This window comes from Python bivittatus, unplaced genomic scaffold, assembly GCF_059951505.1.
Source record: "Python bivittatus isolate LINGU-HERP-01145 unplaced genomic scaffold, Pbiv_v1 ctg000480_np1212, whole genome shotgun sequence".
NCBI classification, from domain to species: Eukaryota; Metazoa; Chordata; class Lepidosauria; order Squamata; family Pythonidae; genus Python; species Python bivittatus.
This window is the reverse complement of record NW_028277075.1, coordinates 42,049,251-42,069,784: the sequence shown is the minus strand read 5'-3', so window position 1 is coordinate 42,069,784 and position 20,534 is coordinate 42,049,251. Positions and strand designations below refer to the sequence as shown.

The 20,534-nt window shown below is 37.7% G+C and overlaps 1 protein-coding gene across 12 annotated transcripts in view; it reads right to left on the bottom strand.

The window, feature by feature from the left end:
• The window catches only part of SHANK2 (SH3 and multiple ankyrin repeat domains 2), a 395,084-nt gene that overhangs the window by 238,821 nt on the left and 135,729 nt on the right, over positions 1-20,534 (bottom strand). For all 12 annotated transcript variants that reach the window (XM_088145802.1, XM_088145800.1, XM_088145797.1 and 9 more), the window contains 2 exons: positions 8,511-8,817; positions 6,182-6,351 (listed from right to left, as the gene is read on the bottom strand). In XM_088145802.1, coding sequence (XP_088001928.1) covers positions 6,182-6,351; positions 8,511-8,817 — 477 coding nt within the window. The remainder of the gene's footprint in view (positions 1-6,181; positions 6,352-8,510; positions 8,818-20,534) is intronic.

Here is a 20,534-nt window from a genome sequence, read left to right as displayed (position 1 = left end):
TAATAATGTTAATTTGTTTCAGCTACAACTTTGCTGTGCATTGCATATTCCCTGTCCTAGAAACTTAAAAAATGACACAGGGAAAGCAAAAACTATACAAGTAGGGCAACAGTATGTCTAGACATAATTATAATGTTGGGTGGTGCGGGTTTTTTTGTTTTGTTTTTTATACCTTCAAGTCAGTCTTGACTCCTGGGGACTGACTGGACAAGTCCATACAGCTTTCTTGGCAAGATTTTTCAGAAGTGGTTAGCCCTTGCCTCCTTCCTAGGGCTGAGAGAGAGTGACTGGGCCAAGGTCACCCAGTTGGTGTTGTGTCCAAAGCAGGACTAGAACTCACGGTCTCCCAATTTCTAGCCTGGTGCCTTAAACTATTACACTAAACTGGTTCTCATACTTATAACAGAACCGTCTTATGCAAAAGGACACCTTAAAAGAATCAAGGAGTTCAGGCCACTTACTCTCACCAGGTATCCAAACTCAGCCTCTGCTTGAATACAGCCAGTGGAGGGGGACCCTACGGTATCAATCCAGATCGATGAGGAACATTTTTTTCCAAATCTTTATTAAATATTTGAAAGAATGTAAGAAGCAAGTAGCACAAAGAAGAGAAAAGCAGGTAGTGATACCAAAAATATGGTGGACAAAAAACAAATCTGAACCTTATATATTCCAATACATCATCAGAAGTTTGTAGTACTATTAAATATTTCGTATTCATTTTCTAGTCAAAATCCATGTATCTGTGGTGACCTTTAGGCTGGAAAATACTTAGTTAACATTGTTCAAGATATTCCACCAATACTATAAATTATACAACTTGTTAGTATGAACTCTGAAAACCAAATTTGGTACAATTCCATGTATAAGTCTGTAGTTCAGGAATGGTTTTTCCAAGTAAGATTAAATTCTGTATCTGATTTTCTTTTTAAATACAAAATTATTTTAGAGATTGAGGCATAGTCCCAGAATTTAGTTACCTGTTCTTCCAAAGAGAGAGTCAAAGACCTTTTCCAATAAAAAAAGATATTTTCCAATAAAAAGCACATAAAACTAAAAATGCCAATTCATGTACAATGCCAATTCATTTTTTCATATTCAGTTCATATTTTGAAAGAATGTATGGTTTGGTAAATATCTCAGGTTGCAATGGGATTGTAATTTTCAGAATTTGTTCAATTCTATAGTGAATCATTTTCCAGTTTTACAACACTGCCACTACAAATGATATAAAGATCATTTTGCTTGTTAAATTTTTTAGATTATTCCTTTTAGCAATCAAAAAAATCAAAAGAGCTATTTGTTGGGAAATTGCAATGCAGCATGATAAATCTGGTCATGAACTAAAAACAAAATTGATAGTTGATAGTTCTAAGAATGGTGGTATTATATTGTCTTCTGAGAAGCAACAAGAAAGGGTGGACTCTTTTGAGGGACCAAATGAACTTTGGGAACTGAATATAAGGAACATGAAAGAGTATAGTGGTTTATGAAGCCATAATATAAGAGAGATGGATAAGGTCTGGAAGATCAGAAAAAGGATCTTTATGCTAAGCTTTATCTGAATGATTTTAGTAACAGAATGCAGTATTTACATGGAAACCTCCCACCTCTTTCTTTTCTCTGCAATTTTTTTGTAATGGCTGGAAAGCTTCTTGAAGATTAATGTACCATGTTTCAGGGAGTGGTAGCTGGGGTATGAATTTGCAGCCATCAGCTCTCTCCTTCAGAGCGAAAAGCCTTATGTGCTGGGTACAACAGGCAGTCATTGTGGATAGTGAAGCCAAAACCCCAGTTAAAGTTTTATCATATCCTTGAGAATAGAATGAAAGCATAACATTCACTATAATTAGTTCTTATGTCTTTCTCTTACTGCCAGGAACTATAGAAAAAGAAAAGAAGGAATGTAGGAGCAACACAGTGCATTCTCTTTTTTCCCAAATCTGGTGACTTATTGGAATGCAATTCTCATCATACGTCAATAATGTTATCCATGATGGTTGTGGATTGACATGTCAGTGTAACATATATACAGGATGCCAGATGGGGAAAACTATGCTAGCTGCTATTGATTCTTTGGGAAAAATTGATGTTTTTCTAGTATTGTGATTTCTAAGTGAGAAAACATATTGTTCAGCTTGCTCTGGGGACAAGAAGGGTATCCATGATGGCCTGAACACAGTTTTGTGTCATATTGGTTATAACGGTGTTAGGATTTTCTCATGGGAAAGGATGCAGCTCGTTATCTTCACTGAAAAAGTTGTGACTAGAGAGAGACCGTATGACTTGTGTGTTAGCACGTACAGTGGTACCTCGGGATATGAACGCCTCTGCTTGCGAATTTTTCGGGTTACGACCAGCTCTGGCCCCAAAAATTTACCTCGGTTTGCGAACTCCGCCTCGGGGTACGAACCGGATCGGCGGCCATTTTCCACCATGACACGTGGTCCACGGCCATTTTCCACCCGTGCCATGTGGTCCGCGGCCATTTTCTGCCCGTGCCACGTGGTCCGCGGCCATTTTTCCGCCCATGCCACGTGGTCCGCGGCTGTTTTTCCGGTCCTGCCGCGTGGTCCGCGGCCGTTTTCGCGCCGCGCCGGACTGTTTTCGCGCCGCACCGCGCCGGGCCGTTTTCGCACCGCGCCACGCCAGGCCGTTTTCGCACCGGGCCGTTTTTGCGCCGCACCGGGCCGTTTTCGCGCCGCGCTGCGCTGCACCCGGCCGTTTTCGCGCCGCACCACGCCACGCCCGGCCGCTTTCCCGCCCGACACGTGGTCCGTGGACGCCAGAACGGATTAACGGTAATTACATTGAACCTTATGGGAAATTGCCTCGGGTTGCGACCAAATTCGGGCGGAGGGTGGAACGGATTAACCGGATTTACATTGAAACCTATGGGGAAATTTGCCTCAGGTTGCGACCAAATTCAGAGGGCGGAACGGATTAACCGGATTTACATTGAACCCTATGGGGAAATTTCCTTCGGGTTACGACCAACTCGGGATACGCCCAGAGTCATGGAACGGATTAAGTTCGTATCCCGAGGTACCACTGTATACTGCTATTTACTGCCACCTATTGGCGTGTGTATGCTAGTTACCCAGTGGGGGGGTATGGAGTGGCAATATAACTGGAGCATTGTATGCCCAGCCTCGCAGTTGTTTTAGTGTTAGCCACCATGTAGTTATGTAGTTTTATGGGCTATGTAGTTGTAACTAATAACCAAGTAGTATACCTCTTCTCTGAGAGTGTTTGGCTAGAGACTTTATGTTTGTAGATAAGTCTTGGATGCTGAATATATGAGAAGAAGTGTTTTTTCTTATATTTTGTATACAACTTGTATTTTATGAAGTTTTGCATTTTTATCAATAAACAACCAGATAGTATATATTTTCTGGCTGAGTTTCTTTGGAGAACAAGATATGGACATTGCAGTTTGCAAACCTATCATGCTGGTGTGTATTTTTTCCCTGGGCAAAGTTTTTCTGGGAGCATTGCTGTACTCTGTTCAACAAACGGTCCATTACAGATTTAGGGATTTCCTATATTTGACCAGAACACATTACTTAATCCATCTATTAGCAAGCAGCTTCAATCAGATAATTTTTATTAATATAGGTCCTGTCCCTCTATCTGCTACTGTAATTACTAAGTTAAACTCTGATAACTACAGTAGCAGATAGAGGGGCAAGCTGACCATTACTCAAGTTTGTACCATAAGAGTTCACTCAATAATGCTATTCTTTGTGCCACCTTGACTTTAGCTTCTCCTTTGCCAACAGTCCCCCTTCCACCCTTAATAATTTGAGGTTGTTCTCTTCTCAAGAACAGATTTAGTTAAAAGAAACCTATCTAAATGGATAAGTTGATTCAGCATCAAGGACAGCTCTTGAATTTTCATACTTAATTTACATAAAATTAATAAAATTTTCATGAAAGTGGAGAATGATGGCCTATTTGTGGGCTAGTCTTTTCAATTTATCAGCAGCAACTTATCAACTTATTCCTTAATTCCAATATTAACAACCACGAGGAGCTGTATTACTTTGAAAAATACATAAACAAATAAAAAAGTAAATAAATAAATGTACCATTTATCTTCTAATTCTGTGCTGTAAATTCTTGGAAATAGATCAAACTGCTAATATGAACCTTATATCACAAACTGTCTGTTGTAAAATACTATTACTCCTCAGGCACTCTGTTCAACTGAAACTGGAGGGCATCAGGAATATGTTCCCTCAACAGCACTTTTACCATAGCTGATTATGAACTAAAACCAGAACAAAAAATCTGTGAGCCAGTTTGCATGTAATACTGAGGCAGAACTTTTCAGAATTCTGATTAGGGACAAGCAAGCATGCGCTGGGGCTTGCTATAGAAATGTCTGTTTGTCTCCTAACAAAATCAAGCTATGGCTTATGATTCTGACTTACTAAAGAGAGGAACAAGCCAGGGATACCAATGTGCATATAACCCTAAAGAAAATATAGATGGGTTTTCCCTTAGATTGCCCAACCACTCTATGTCCAGGAGGGGTAAATTATCATTATTTATGATCAAAGATCCAAAACCCCAATATACAGTAAATTCTAATAAAAGTGTAAAAAAATAAAAAGCTACACAGAATAAAATTCATCAAATAAGTAGTATAATACATGGCAATACTATATTTTGTTCATTTATTCCATGCTTTAGATAACTGAAAGGTGACTCTTACACATTTCAAATCTTTAACTTATTCCGTGGGGATACTTTCCATCTTTCACTTTTGTCATTGTTTCTCTCTATTCTGCACTGATCAGACTTCACCTAGAATTTTGTATCCTGTCCTGGGCACCGCATTTAAAAAAAAACATACTGACAAACTGGAGTATGTCCAGAGGAGAGCAACCAAGATGAGGACGGTCTGGAAGGAAAAATGTACAAGGGAATTTAGTGGTTCCAGGCACGGTGAGCCTGAAGAAGCAAAGACTGAGGTGAGACATGATACCTGTCTTCAAGCATCTGAAAGGCTGCCAGGCAGAAGGCAGAGCAAAATTATTCAGAGTTCTAGAGAAGACAGCATGAGAAACAATAGGTTTAAATTACAAGGAAACAGATTTTGGTTGAACAGCAACAAAAAATCTTACAATAAGAGCTGTTCAACAATGGAATAGACTGCTCTGGGAGACATGGGATTCTCATTTGCTGGAGGCCAGCTGTCAGGGAGGCTGTAATAGTAGATTATTGCACTGGGGAGAAGATTGGATTATACGATCTCCTAGGTCCTGTCCAACCCTTACATTCTATGATTTTATGGTTCGATGGTTCGAATAATTTATTGTTATTTATTTAGCGTCACTTGATAAAATCCAGAAGCTTTCAACCCAGGTCTTGATGAAATTAGTCCTTGCTCCAGAAGCGGTTTTTGGAAAAGAGTAGGTGACAAGATGAGTTTTTATCTTTAACTGATTGAGCTAATTTCCTGCCATTTGCTGTTTGCACCTTGTGTTTTTCCTTTTCCATCAGGGCCTTGTTTATTTCTTTTAGTTCAGTTCTGTCTCCTGCAGGTGCTGCACATTATTACTTCTGAAGGACATACAGGCTTTGACTAATTTAACCTTGGCTTCAACGCATTCATGATCAAGCCAGGACTTTGATTTGGATTTACTTCTGATATAGTTTGTTTTATCCATTAACAATTCTAGGATGATGCTGATCATTTGTGGAAAAATGCATAGTATTTCCCTCTCATCCTTTGCAGTTCGAATAGACTGCCTAAACTGGGAGGCTACAGGCAAACTAAAAGATTGGGCAGTAACTTCCTCACGCTTACTAGTCCCTGTCCAAGACTATTTCATACGCACAGATATATTCTTCTAGATACAAGAGCATTATAAGATAATCTTGCAATAAGAGAGGAGTGATCGCTATCAGAGTAAAAATCAATCTCAAAATCAATAATTAAGTCTAACAATTTTGGAGACCTTATCTTACAATCAGGCCTATCCCTCGAAAACCGGAGGAGTAAGAACAGCATTGATTGTCTTATACCTGCACATTTACTTAATAGCAATAGGTATTAGATGACTGGAATAACATTATGAGGGGATTGGACCTTTATGTTCAGCTGCCTGCTTCACTTATAAAAAATTATTATATGGCTATCCAAGAACTTTTGAAAGGAAAAGAGACTGACCTTTTACCCTGTCCCCTTTGTGCAAATGTATTTCCCCTTCTCCTTGAGGTTGATATGGCTTCACGACAATGAATAGTCTTCCAGGTACAGCACTATAGAGTTTGCGTTTTTGACCCTGATAATCCAAGGCAGATATAATGTCCTTGTTGGCACTGGGATTATAATTGGCACTGAAAGAGAGCAGAACAGAATGATTTTACTTCATCTTTTAAAACTCTTTTAGTCTATTTTATCTTTTAAACAAACATTGATTTCCCATAGAACAGCATAAAATCATACTGCATTATCTGCTATCTATCTTAGAATACACTTCTAAGGAGAAAAGGTCAGTTAATTGCAGTATTTTCTTTTCACTGAAAGCACTGTTATTTTCTGATCCATTGCCATTTCTTACTTTTGGAACATTTACTGTACTTAGGCAGCCACATAACTACGTTGATCTGCTTTCCTCCTCTCCTTCAGATGGAAAGAAAGTATATTCCTTAAAAATTGATGCCCCCTGCAGCCAACCTTTTACCACATTTCAAGAATTAGACTGGTAGCATTGCTGCCTGCATAAAAAGTAATGTAGCGGGGCACGGGGAAGCCATTAGTTGTTCTGGGCTGGGGAAAAAACAGTGCTTGCAGCATGAAAGGATATTTTCTCATTTTATCCCTGAGTTGGGATAAAGCAGCAGGCAACGCCCTCTCCTGCTACAAGCAGCATGTGCAGAGCCTCCGCCAAGGCCCTTCCTTCTCCCTTTAAACTCAGCACACGCAGTGGGAAAGGAAGTTGCCTGTTGTTGACTCAAGTGCGTTCTCTGCTGACATCATTCTCCTCTTCTTCATTTCCTTCCCTCAATTTACCTATTCCTGTTAAAAGAACATCTGCTTCAACATTCCACAAAGTTGGTATTCCATAAATAACTCCTGCCCCAAAGAAAACAGGCTGGTTGATGAAGTCTCCAGTCCCTCTGGCAGCCATAGCAAAACTGCTCATGGAGGTACAGTACCCCACAACCAGACAAAAGGATGTGGTCCTACAGCAGGCCAAATGGAGCCCTGCAGTCCACCCACTTCTGAAGGCTCCTCCTTCACACACACTAGAAAGTTCCCTTTTCTCATTTTCATGCTGGGTCACGACTTCAACCTGCCTGAATAGCAGGCTGACACAGAGATAGATGCCCAGATGTGAGGACGTGTCCTTAAAATATGGTAATGGCTACCTGGAGCTGGAACAATGAGGCTGCATGGATGAGTCCTTATAAGCCAGCAACGCTGTGGGCCAAAGTCAATTCCAAAGTTCAGCTATATGCTATAAAAACATATTTCTTTTATCTCTCACTTCTAGCAATTATAATGATTTCAAGAGAAACATAGAGACAAACTGCAGATGAGAAACAACAATAGGTAATGAAGTCCCCTCTCCCTTTCCAGTTTTGAAATTATAACACAAATTGAGCCACACAAGAATGGGCTGCAGTTTTCAAAAAGCCTTAATTATACATGTCACCCAAATAGGGCAAGGCCTATCAGCCCTAATTACACAACTTAGAACTTCAAGGGTACATGCTACTTACAAGCAACCTCACTTCTGCAACTTTATTCTCTTTGCAAATGAGCACTGTTCCTTTCATCTCCTGGGTCTCCACATAAAGCAGCAATATGAGTGAGGGGAACAGATACCAAATCCAGAGTTTATGGAAGAAGGGCTGTATCAGCGTATCAGAGGAGCTGGTCTAGAAAACTAGTTACAAACTCTTTCTTATTCCTTCTTCACATCTAGAAAGAATCATTAGCTAGCTCCATAACAGGTTCCCAGAATCTTTCAAACTACTTAGTAATCTCCATATCCTATAGTATTCCTACCAACACTCACACCAGGAAGAAGCATTTATTTATATCCTTTTTGGGGGATGAGAAATGCCGGTGTTTCATTACAAAAATGAAATTATGTTGTGTAGGCTTGATGATTAGAAATAATATGTGTTAACAGAAATAATGAAATTTATGTAGTAAATTTAGAGCAAGAGTTTGATGTATATGTTACTTATATCTGTTGTGGGGTGGGTAGGACGTCAATTCTTTGTTGTTTTTCTTTTTCTTTTCTACATTTCTGACTTTTACCGCTTTTTCTTTTTTCAATTTTTTCTTTTTTTTCCCTCATTTTTTATCCTTAATATTAATTTTGGTTAGTTTTTAATTGTTCTTTTAAAAAAATTAATAAAGTTCTTATAAAAAAAGAAATGCTGGTGTGGAGAAAGAAAGCATACAGGAAGTGGCACCACATGAGACTTGTAGAAATCACCCTAAAATTCTCATTTTAAAAAAGCAAATAGTGCAAAGTTACCCGAAGTGCCGTTGCTGCTGGCGCTTTGCATCCTCTCCTAGCCTATTTAATGATGGGGAACGGCTTCGAGAGGATGAAGTGTAACTTCCAACAGTTTTCACCGTTCCATTAGGATTATTCTGCATCTGTTGGAATAGGTGAGGCGAAAGGCTACGGTGTGAAGAAGCTAAAGAGGAGGCTGACCAGTCAGGAAGATTGATGTTCAAATTGTTATCACTATTAGACCGAAGCAAGAGGCGCGGTGTGGCCAAGATGCTATGGGGTTTCCGTCTTCTGTTTGAGTAGGTGGGAGCCTCTCTGAATGGCACTGGAATAAACGAGAGAGAAATATTTATCTTTTAAGAACATTCATCACAGCCTGCAAACATTTCAGCAGTACGTAGTATCCTTTTGATTTTTCATATACAGTATTAAAAGTTGATTGCCTATCCAGGTGAAAACATTAGAATTATATTTAAAGCACAACTAAAATTAAAAATCATTTCCACAGGAAAACTTAAAAAAAAAAAGAACCAGATTTAATACAATTAGTATAAGCTTGTACTTATTAATATAAAGTGGGATAATAGTGTATCTTTATTCAAGAATCTAGAATTGGAAGTTAAGACTTAGCAACAAAGATAAAATATCTGACCAATGAACAATGAGCAGTATGAACAGTTTCGTTAAAAAAAAGAGAGAAGTAGATGTTATAGTATGGCAAGAGTAGAGAGTTCCACATGCTGCAAAGTAACCTTTTTATAACAGAAAACAAAAACAAAAACTGGCTGATAGATTTTTCCCCCAACAGAATCGTTCACAATTGGCCTTTAAGCTATGCTAACTTGCGTTGCAGTTACAACATACATAGAATAGGATATGAGATTCCACCCTAGAGATGTCTCCTCAAGAGGAAGAGGTTAAAAGGAACAAGATGCTAGAAGCCTCAAGGAGGGCTTTTCATTTACTGATCTTTCTTCAAAACCAGGAGAGTCAACTTATCAGGCCAAGGTCACCTCTGCACAGCCACCAGTCTTATCCTTATTACCCTCTACTGCAATTTCATACTGCCAAGCAACTGTCCTTACTGCTGCTCCCTTAGACTGAGAATAAGAGAAGGTTGTTCAGTTGTCCAACAGAGGAGTAAAAAAATTGATTCCAAAAACGCACTGATGTGGCAAAGCCAGCTTTCTGATCCTTCCTAAAAATGGGAGGGGTGATGGAGGGATGGAGAGGGGAGATACCAGGAGCCAGGACAAAATGAAGTTCCCTTGACTCTGCTCTGCATTTCTGGGCAAGCTCACCAAAACTGTCATTGTAGCATTTGCTCTGGAGCAACAGCTGCTCAGCTTGGGAGGGTCCTGAAATCCATGTGACATCATGGGAAGCAGGAGCACAGGTAAGATCTCAGCAACCTTGTGTGTGGAAGGGATCTGAGTTTTTATCCACACAACAATAATTATAAAATGTGCTGGCTTTCCCATGATGACTTACGTCCAGGAAGCCTCCCAGCATGCAAAGTTCTCACCTTTTTTATAGGTACAATATTGGTTATCTGCTGAATCAACAGAAGTTGTATAAATCTGTGGCCCTTTTTAACACAACCAAAAATATATTCTTACCAGTAAGTCTATTATGGCACTCGTTAGAGGATTTTCCGTTTACTTCACTCATTTGGAAAAAAGTCTTAAAATAAATACTCAGATTGCTGTTAAATATTAAAAATTAAGATATAAAAAGGAAAAACAAAAACATATTTTTTTAAAAAATGGTATTAAGTGATTGCAAGCCGGGCTGAAGTTGCTCAGACTTTTAAACTTTAGTTCCATATATGTAAAATCCACATTTAACAATTCCATTGTCATCATCTCAACATCAAAAAAGAGAGAGATTGCACAAATATTAGGACATACAGGCAACCAAAGTGAATGCAAGCAGCTCAAATGGGCAGCTGTTATAAAAGGCTACTACCCAGAAAAGCTATGCCTTGCAATATCATTTGAATCTTGTTCCCAGATCCTATGAAGCACTGTGTTACAATAACACTTCCCAAGATCAAATTTCATATGAATTAGTACTTTTAAAAATTGTTTCAAAAACATAAAACTTTCAAACTGCCATGAAAAAAGGCAATCCAATCAGATAAGGGTTAATACTTATAAAGGGAAATACATAGTCCATTTCTCTTTTCAGGCATGTCTCTACTGCAACTCTTCCTCCCCAGTGTGAAAATGCTTCAACTATGTGCTATACAATAATTCACACTGAGCCCATCTGTATCTTAATTCCAATGATTTCCCCAGTTGAATGCTGGTAGAGGTTATGAATCAAGCTTGTTGGTTTATCTATATATTAGAAGTATGACTGATTCCCCACAAGAGTACCAGACAGCTTACAGAGCACTGTTTCCAAGTTTCTCCCCCAAAAACTCTGCAGTTGGACTCAAAGATGATAACTGACCCAAAATCCCCCAGTGAATTTCCATGGGGTGGAGAGTCTCTCCAGTTTTAATTCAACGATTTAACAATTAAAACATTCTGGCTGTCCTTGCTGACAATACAAGATTGGGAGGCCAAAATTGGAGAATATGCTGTAATGGAAAAATTGACTATATATATTCACAGCAGAAGTATAACCAAATTCAAGTAGGAACGGCTCCCTTACTATACAACATATTACTCAACTAGGCAAGCTAAGACATTTAGAATCTGACTTTTGAAGAAAAAAGAGAAATAGAATTTTTAAAAACTGGAAAAAAATAGATATAAACAACTGTAAAATTTTAAAGCAAAGTATAAATATCTGAGGAGTAGTTAGTGATTGGGGGAAAATGAAAGGAAGGGGGAAAGTACACTATTGAAAGCTTCTTTTTACAATGTATTTTGTATTACAGTATATCTTCTGCATCTCTCTTTTTGATCTCTTACTTTTGTACATTGCTTATCCAATAATAGAATTAATCAAAGCTTTAACAAAAAAAATCCATCCCTCCCTCCCTCCCTCCCTCCCTCCCTCCCTAAGTTTATATGGATGTCCATCTTAAATACATAACTCTGGATGGGAAACAATCTATACAAAAACAGTATTAAAAAACCCTGTAACCACTTCAAATAATCCAATACAAAAAGAAAACCAAAGCACTATGTATAATTCCACAAAAACAGACAGCGTACAGTGGGCTCCCCTAACATCCTGCCTGGGGAAAAAGCTAGGTTTTAACAGCCTTCCGTAAGGCCAAGACAATTGGGGCCCTCCAAATCTCAGGAGGGAGGCTGTTCTATAGGGCAGGTGTTGTGACAGAGAAGGGATACTTCCTCAGTCCTGCATGATGGCACTGTTTAATAGAGAGGACCTGGAGCATGCCCACCCTCTTGGACCTGATGGAACGGGCAGAAATCATTCCTTCTGCCTACGTCTTAAGAGGACGTGAACTTGTTATCAATATGTCTGTAGCAAGCCTCAGAGATATCAAAATGTCATGTGTAACATGATGCCATTATGTAATTGTGCCTTAATGTCTGACACAAGTATTAAGTCTTGTCTGTTTATGACGTCATGACATATGACATCATTTGCCTCCCTTGCAGAAAACTTTGTGTACCTGTTTTCAGCCTTTTTTAGTAACTAGGTCATGCTGGATTTGCAGACGCCCTAAATTTCTACTTCTTAACTTTTACAGAAATAGCCACTTTTGTATTTCCATTGGTTAATGAGATAATGTAGTTCAGATATATTTGTAAAGATTGATAACTACAGATATCGGTATGCATTCTTTAAGGAACAGCATCATTTTATTCATTAACTGAATTTCTTGAATTCTTTCAAGTAGCCAGGAACAATGTTCCAGCAACAAGAAGTAATAGCAGTTGGCTGCATCTAACTGACTTTGGTTGATCTCAAAAAGAGCTAAGTAGGGTGAGATCTGGTTAGTCGTTGAATGGAAGACAACCAGGAGTTCACAGGGAGGTAGAATAAACTGAAGAGCTGGAAAAAGGCAGTGGCAAACCATTACTGTACTGTTGCCAAGAACAGTAGGACATGTCCATGTAGCCACTCAAAACTGAGCTTGCTTCAAGAAATATTTTACCTTTTTCGTAACTAAAATGACATACATTATCATACAAAATCATGATATCTTTAATTTTTTAATTGAACTCCTTCTAGACAGTAATTCCAATCATGACAGGGACTAGCTTTTCTTGTGTTTTTTTTTATTTGCATTCTTCCAGAATATGAGCTAGCTCAGAGACCTTTCATGTTCATTCAGCCTTGTATGAAGTTTCCTCACATGTTCTAGACTGAATTCCAGAGCATTTAACACAAAACATATGGATGTGACTCAGGAAACATCCACATGAAGGGTTTTGCTAGCTTGAGAGTCACTGCAGATCTCAGTCTTCCTATAACATCAGCAGTCTTGAGAACTAAGCTGATTCATTTCTAGCTCAGCTACAGTATATTTGAAAATCCTAGAGCTCCATTTTCCCCTTTAAGGGAACTTTTCTCTCAGTCCTCCTCCTAATTCTAGAGCTTCAGGTCATATAGGGGAAATACTAGCCTGAAAACTTTGATGCTGCTCCCCTTTCAGTAACTCAGAGGAAACGAAAAAGGGTAAAATGGGTGACAAAGTGGGTTTTGTCAATTTCCCCCTTTCTTCTGTATGAAGCCAGTTTGCAAGGACTGGACTACTGGAGTGTTTCTTCTTTCATGTGATTGGCCATAGCTGCAGGACCTGCAGCACCTAAGGGCACTGGTTTTGCTCCTTGTTTTACCATTTCTGAACGAAAATCATCATACTTCCAAGGGTCTAATAAAAGAAAACACTTCAAATGGTGTGACTGAATTCAACAAGTTGGAACCAGACTGCACGCGTTCAATGTCTGTTGGTACTGAAGGACAAGGGAAGGAATAGCAATTTTCTCCATTCCCCCTTCAGCCTCCAGTGTCATTTTCTCTTCTGCAGTGACCTTCCAGAATATTGTGAGAAGGGACCTGGAAAGCTGCAGAGGGGAACAGGAATTCAGAGAAAGAGTAACCCTGCCTCCCTTCTCCAGGAAAACACTGCCACAGCTTCCTATTCTCTCTCTCTCTCTCTCTCTCTCTCTCTCTCATTGTCTCTCTGTTTGCCTTTCCAAACAAGGATCCAAACCATATACAGATCTCAGCTTAATTATACAGCAAACCACAAAAAGAATAAAACAGATTCAATCTATAGAATCCAATTTAATTAGTTCCTAAATTGTACTGTAAATCCAGAACAAGACTCCTACATTTAAGAAACAGAGTACAAAGTTATTTTTTTAAGAACACATACCCCCTTTTTTCACTACATGGTGTAAGTGTAAAGAGGTTTATTAGCTTGTAAATTATTTTTCACTTGATGTTGACAAAACACTCCTTTAAATATTAGGTTTAAAATGAATACAGTTTTTAAATGAACAATGCACATACCGTATGTCTTTTAACAAATATTAAGGACACAAACAATCCTCTCCTGCTACACAGTGTTTTTTTCCCTTTTTCCAATATAGTTTGTACAATACAACTGGATAGATATTTCCAATGTGCTTCCTACATGCACTATGTTTGTAATAAAAATATACTTGTATATGAAAACTTACAGAATAAGAGTACACATTCTATAAGCTATATGGGATTGGTTTCCACTTTTACATTCATTTCTTTCCCAGAATTAATTATACTTGTAATGTTTTAGATGATGATACATAAAAAGCATGCTTCTAAATAATTATTATAATGAATTAAATAAAAAAAATCTTGTAATCTCCAGAATGTTCTTCCACAAATATTTAATAATATATAAATGTAAGGAATTCCTTACACTTACTAAATACATACATTAGGAAATAATAGAGTTTTTTACGTATGGAATATAACAATTCAAAAACATACTAAGGCGAGCAAGTCACAGGCAAGCTCTTATAATGAGTTGTCTAAAAGGACAGCCTAACATAAAGACATTCTGGAAAAAATACAGAATGAACTTACTATAATTATAGTAACTAGCAGATCATATTAAGCGTGCAGAAAAAAATAGCAGATCTTAAGCATCAAGTGCTTTGTGTTCAGTGCTTACCTTCTTTCTTTGTTAAGGCATTTAACAAAGACTTCATTTTTCCTTTTACTTAAGCAGCAATCCCCTCATTATATAACCTTTGCCGAAATGTAACAGGAATAAAAGCTACCCAGTTTCTATACTATTTAACTGCCTGAATTCTGGCACAAGCATCAGATTTCCGGGCACTGTATAACTACAAGCATAGCTGGGCATCCAGTTCCCAACGTTCTGGCGAAAAAGCCCACCCCACATTCTGTCTGTCAGCTGGGAGCCAACTGTGCATAGACTGGAGCTGCTCAAAAAACCTTCCTGCATTTCATAGTATTAGTCATGTGAACACCATCGGCAGAGTCTTTCAAATGTTCTCCCGCTTTTGTAATTAAGACATTTATGAGTAAGAAAATAGGGATGACTGAAACAGAGACAGTGCAGACTGAATATAGTCAAAATTAACATTTGGAAATACAGCAGAGGAAGAACAGTCATTCGTTTTTTTCTCAGGGCAGCATTTCACAAATTAAAGAGAAAAAATCTTGAAAAAGAAGATGCTACAGAACTGACGAAATGCGATCATCATTAAAACCCTAAATCTTCCCTGAGAAGTTGCAAACTGATTTGTCGCAAAGCACTCTACAGTATTCCAATGCCCTACTAGTATACAACTAACTTCTTTCAAGTTTCATATTCTTCCTAAACACACAAAGGAAAATGCTGATTCGTATTTTTAAAAGTGTTCCGTATTTTTAAAAGTGTAACATCTTTTTATTCTTCAGCTTTATTGATTATGTGCCATCAAGTTGGTGTCAACTCTTCGAAACTACATACAGTAGATAGACCTTTTCCAGGATAATCTGGAGACCCTTCAGGTCTTCCAGTGCTACATCCACTGTGACTTTAATCAAGTCCAGCTAGCTTGCTGTTGGTCATCCTCTTTGCTTTCTTTCCCAGCATTATAAACTTTTCAAGAGAGCAGATCTTTTTATAATGTGTCCAAAATATGATAATTTGAGCCTGTTCATTTATGCTTTGAGTAAGAACTCTGGATTAATTTGTTCTATAATCCATTTGTTTGTTTTCTTGACTATCTATGGTACTCTCAGGAGTTTTCTTCAACGCTAAAGTTCAAAAGCATCAATACTTTCTATCCTACTTCTTCAAAGTCCAATGTTTGCTTTCATAGAAAATCATAGGGAAAACCATTGCCTGCGTGATTCTGATCTTTGTATATATAGACATGTTACAGCATCTGAATATCTTTTCCGAGGCCTTCATTGCTACTCTACCAAGTAGAGTAGTGGCATATTTCTTTACTACTAGTTCCTGTACTGCTAGTTCCTGATGGTGAATCCTAAAAAGCAGAAATGATTCACCATTTCCAAATCTTCACTGTCAGTTCTCTAAGGCTGGTTGCTATACCTGTTGTCATTACTTTGTCTTCCTTATATTTAATCTTAATCCAATTTTTTTTCACTGTGGTCCTTGACTTTTGTTACTAGAGTTCACAGATCATTTGCATTTTCAACCATCACAGTATATTCTGTGGTACATTATGGGCATTATGCCACAAACTAGCACTTGGTAGGGCAGCAATGGCGGCCTTGGGGAAGATATTCAGATATTCAGAAAAACAGTTGTCTTTAGATATATATGTTTTTAGAAACTGTAAATACTTGTTTGGAAAACAGCTGATTTCAATATATTTGTTTTAAGTTTGCCAGGGATTCAATCTACGATATAATGGAAGTCAAAAAAGAACTTGAAGCAGCATTTTCTTTTTTATGTACTGCACACTGGAACTGATATTATGTACTGCATTTTATTGTTAAGAAAACTGAGGTACAGTTATCTAAAAATTCACTTGTATTCTCAGCCACAATATTAAATCTGTAGTGTGATACCAATATCTGCTTATTGTTTTCAAAGTATCTACAATTAAATTCTGGATCTCTTAATTGCTGTTTCTTTCTTCAGGAATTAAAAAAAGGAAAAATATAAGTCACAGAAAGCTAGATTTTACCCTCTATAGTTCTGACACAATTGCTGTAAAGAAGTAGTAAGCATAAATATGTAATGCAAACAATTTAGGATTCACTTAATATTGCAGTGTTTATGTTTCCCTTAATTTTTAATGAAACTTTCTTATTTTTAGGTATGGAATTCATTTTAAACATCTGATGTATAATTCTGCAAAATGACTCAGAATAAAACTTCCCTTAGATGAAAAATGCACACAGGAAATTAGAAACAACAAATTTACATGGGACTCATTTGGACATTAAGAACAAGAATGTCATTATTTGTTATCAATATGTGCATGTGATTAAAAATAATTGTATGTCTTCAAATTTAGCTAATATAACTGTATTTTTCAAAATTTTTCAGCAAGAAGCCACATCTTTCATTTACTGCAATTTTAAAAAAGCAGTACTACTTCTAGTCTTCTGTTCCTCATTTGCATATATACATACTGATAGACATCACACTTCATTTCATCTCCCAATTCCTTTATAATAAGTACAAATTAGACGCTTTTACTACTGACTAGGTTTCTCTGCATTTTCCTACCTGTTGTGTTTGGTAAAAACATAGACAAAAAGATGAAGGAAAGAAAATAATCCCGGGTCATACCAGCTGACTTTTAAAGCAAGTTGGTGATTAATTTTTGCAACACTGGTGTATAAATGAAAGAAAGAGCTTTTACTCAATTTAGTTTTTATAACTTTTTTTAGAAACTGTATCAGTAACTTTAGCTATACAAAAATAAATAATGAAACAAATATTATTCTTTATCTTAGTAAAAAGGGACCAATCTCTTCTAAACAGCATACATGTCTATGGCTTACTTCAATGCTTTACCTGAAACATTTACCTCCATCAATATTTAATTCTTATTTTATGTTTGTGGCAGATTTGTGTTGTGCTACCACCTGCACTGCATTGCATAGACCAGATTGTCACACTTCATCCCTTGTATTCATACACAGACATATTCCTATTTTCATCTGCCAAATGATACTTAAGCCTTTGAAATAAGAATCAAAACATTTTTCAAAAATCACCCACATGAGACTTTGATAGTGACATTTACATGTCAGCACACTCTGTAAATCAAGAATTTTTTCTTGTCACAGTTTCAGTTTAGGCACAGTTGAAAGAAGAACATAGATGAAAAATTTCTAACCTGAAGAATTCAGAATTTTCCATTTGTATAGTTGAACATTTTCACTACCCCTTCCTAACTATTTCCTCCAAAGTCCTTCTTGAAGCACATTAAAAATACACATGTGAATATGTTTGGCTGAACTAACTGGAACCCACTTATCTTTTTTTTCCCCTTCACAGAAGTGAATCAGCAGACTTTCAGTGGGATTTATGGAACAACGCTGCTTGAGAAACATTTGCTATTACAGATTTTCCGTACATAGCCACAGAAAACTGCTGGTCAAAATCCAGTATGCTTCAGGGATGGAAGAATCAGTGTCAACATTTGGTTTTTACGGGGAATCCCAAATACATTTTGCTGCCTGAATTAAAGGAAAGATTGAGTTCCCAATTCCATGTATAAAACCTAGCCAGACTGAGAGTAGAATCTTCAGCTCTCCTTTTGATTTTTCTCTACACTCAAGTAAGCAATTGGAAGGGAGAATCTGATTCTGACTGACACCAACACATGCCAGTGAGACATCATATAGCTCTCTTTGTTGGGCTTCAGTTTTCATCAACTATCGCTAACAGTCACCCTTGCTTAGGATTGATGGGACATGAATTTCAATAATATTGGGGGTAATATTGTTGCTCATCTGGGGAGTCCTTGGGGTCCTCTGAGCTTGGCTGTTTTCTTGCAAACGTTTTGTTATCCGGCTAGGTAAAATCTTCAGTGCTAGAATGGAATGAGGTTTGCTCTCTTTTTTATATATAGTGGCGTGCCCTGCCAGTGTTGGTGGGGGTGGGGGTTTTGTTTTGTTTTTTCCCTCTGGTAGTTCCTTGATTAGGGTATTGTTTACTGCTTGGTTGTATGTCTGGTGGTAATCTTGATGTTAAACCTCTGCTTATCTGGGTGATGACTGTTAGCGAGGAGATGTTCTAGTCTTTTGTTTTCCTTTTTATTGTCTCTTTTGAATAGTGTGTAGATGTTGTTTTTCTCTATATGCCTGTTGATGGCTGCCTTGTCTGAATACCAAGCTTCCGGGAATTCCCTCGCATTGTTGGATTTAGCTTGGTCTAAGATGCTGGCAGTTTCCCAGTTGAAACTATAGTTAAATCTGTCCATGTGTTGTGAGATTAAGGAATTTTCATCATGTCTTCTGACTGCTAGTTGGTGTTCAAGGATGTGCTCTGCAAGCCTTCTGCCTGTCTGTCCTACATAGTGGTTGTTACAGTCCTTACACTGTATGTTGTAGATGACTCCTGTTTTTTCTTCTTGGGCTACTGGGTCTTTTGGTCTGCTTAAGATGTTTTGGAGGGTTTTAGTTGGTTTGCGTGCTATGGACATGATGTGGTTGTAATAGTCTGTTGGTAGTTTCTGAGACATTTCTGATGTATGGCACTATTATCCTTTTCCTAGCTTGCACTGGTTGTGTTGTAGTAGGTTGAGAGGTCAGGCACTTTTTGATAAAGCTGCATGGATATCCATTTTGTTGGAAGATGTGGTCTTTTTCCTTTTTCTGCTGTTCTGAGTTGCTGCAGTGCATCTGTGCTCATTTGAATAATGTTCTTACACAGCTCCTCTTTGGTAATGGAGTACTTGATTAGTGTGGGTTGTCTTCTGATAAACTTGGATTTCTAATTTACTGTTGTTTCCTCTGCTGATGAGGATATCCACGAAGGGTAGCATGTTGTTGTTTTCTTCCTCTCTGGTGAATTTTATTCCTTTGAAGATGTTGTTGATAGTTTCATGTGTCTTCTCTAGTTGTTCCTTTTTTATTATAACAAAGGTGTCATCTACATACCGGATCCATACTTTAGGTTGTATGTGTGGAAGTGCTATAGTTTCTAGGCATTGCATTACAATCTCTGCTATGAGTCCTGACAGTGATGATCCCATGGGTGTGCCTCTGATTTGTTGGTATGTTTGTCCATCAAACTGAAAATAGGTAGTGAGGCAGAGGTTGATGATGACAGTTTCCCAGTTGAAACCATGGTTAAGTTCGTCCATGTGTTGTGAGACATCAGACATACAATCAGCAGTAAACAATACCCTAGTCAAGGAACTACCAGAAGGAAAAAATAAACAAAACCCACACCCACACCAACACTGGCAGGGCATACCACTATATATAAACAGAGAGCAAACCCCATTCCATTCTAGCACTGAAGATGTTACCTATCTGGGTAACGAAATGTTTGCAAGAAAACAACCAAGCTCAGAGAACCCTAAGGATTCCACAGTTCAACCCTGAGCTACACATATTCTCTTCTACTGTTGCTCATCTTTCTACCACAAGAATGTGCCCAGTTATTAAGAGCACCCTATGAGGCTCTACTTTCAATATGCTTCCATTAATGACTGTAATAACAGCTTTCTCACCTTGGCTTTAGAATATTATGAGGGAGGCTTACTGGCACTACATTTCATAACCTTTAAATGCCAGGAAAGCTCTGTTCATTGTACTAGCATTTTACAGCACAATCTACACATCTTTGCTGTTCCAAATTAACTTCTATTGAGCTCAATAGCGCTTACTTCTAGATAAGTGGTGTATTATTACAACTGGGAATTTCTCTGTTATAAAACTGTAATTTTTACTTTGTTCTAAAGTATTGTTTTAATTAATGTTAAGTCAGTTTTAAATGACACAATTGAAACATGAGTGTGTGTTTCAATAAATAAGTCCATCAGTAATATAATGTTTTGCTTTGTATATTTAATAGTGATATGAAGAACTCAAATGTATTAAGATATGTCTCATTGTAAAATGGTGACTTGTTAAATGAGATAAAACGTCATGTTTTCCCAATAACATGTT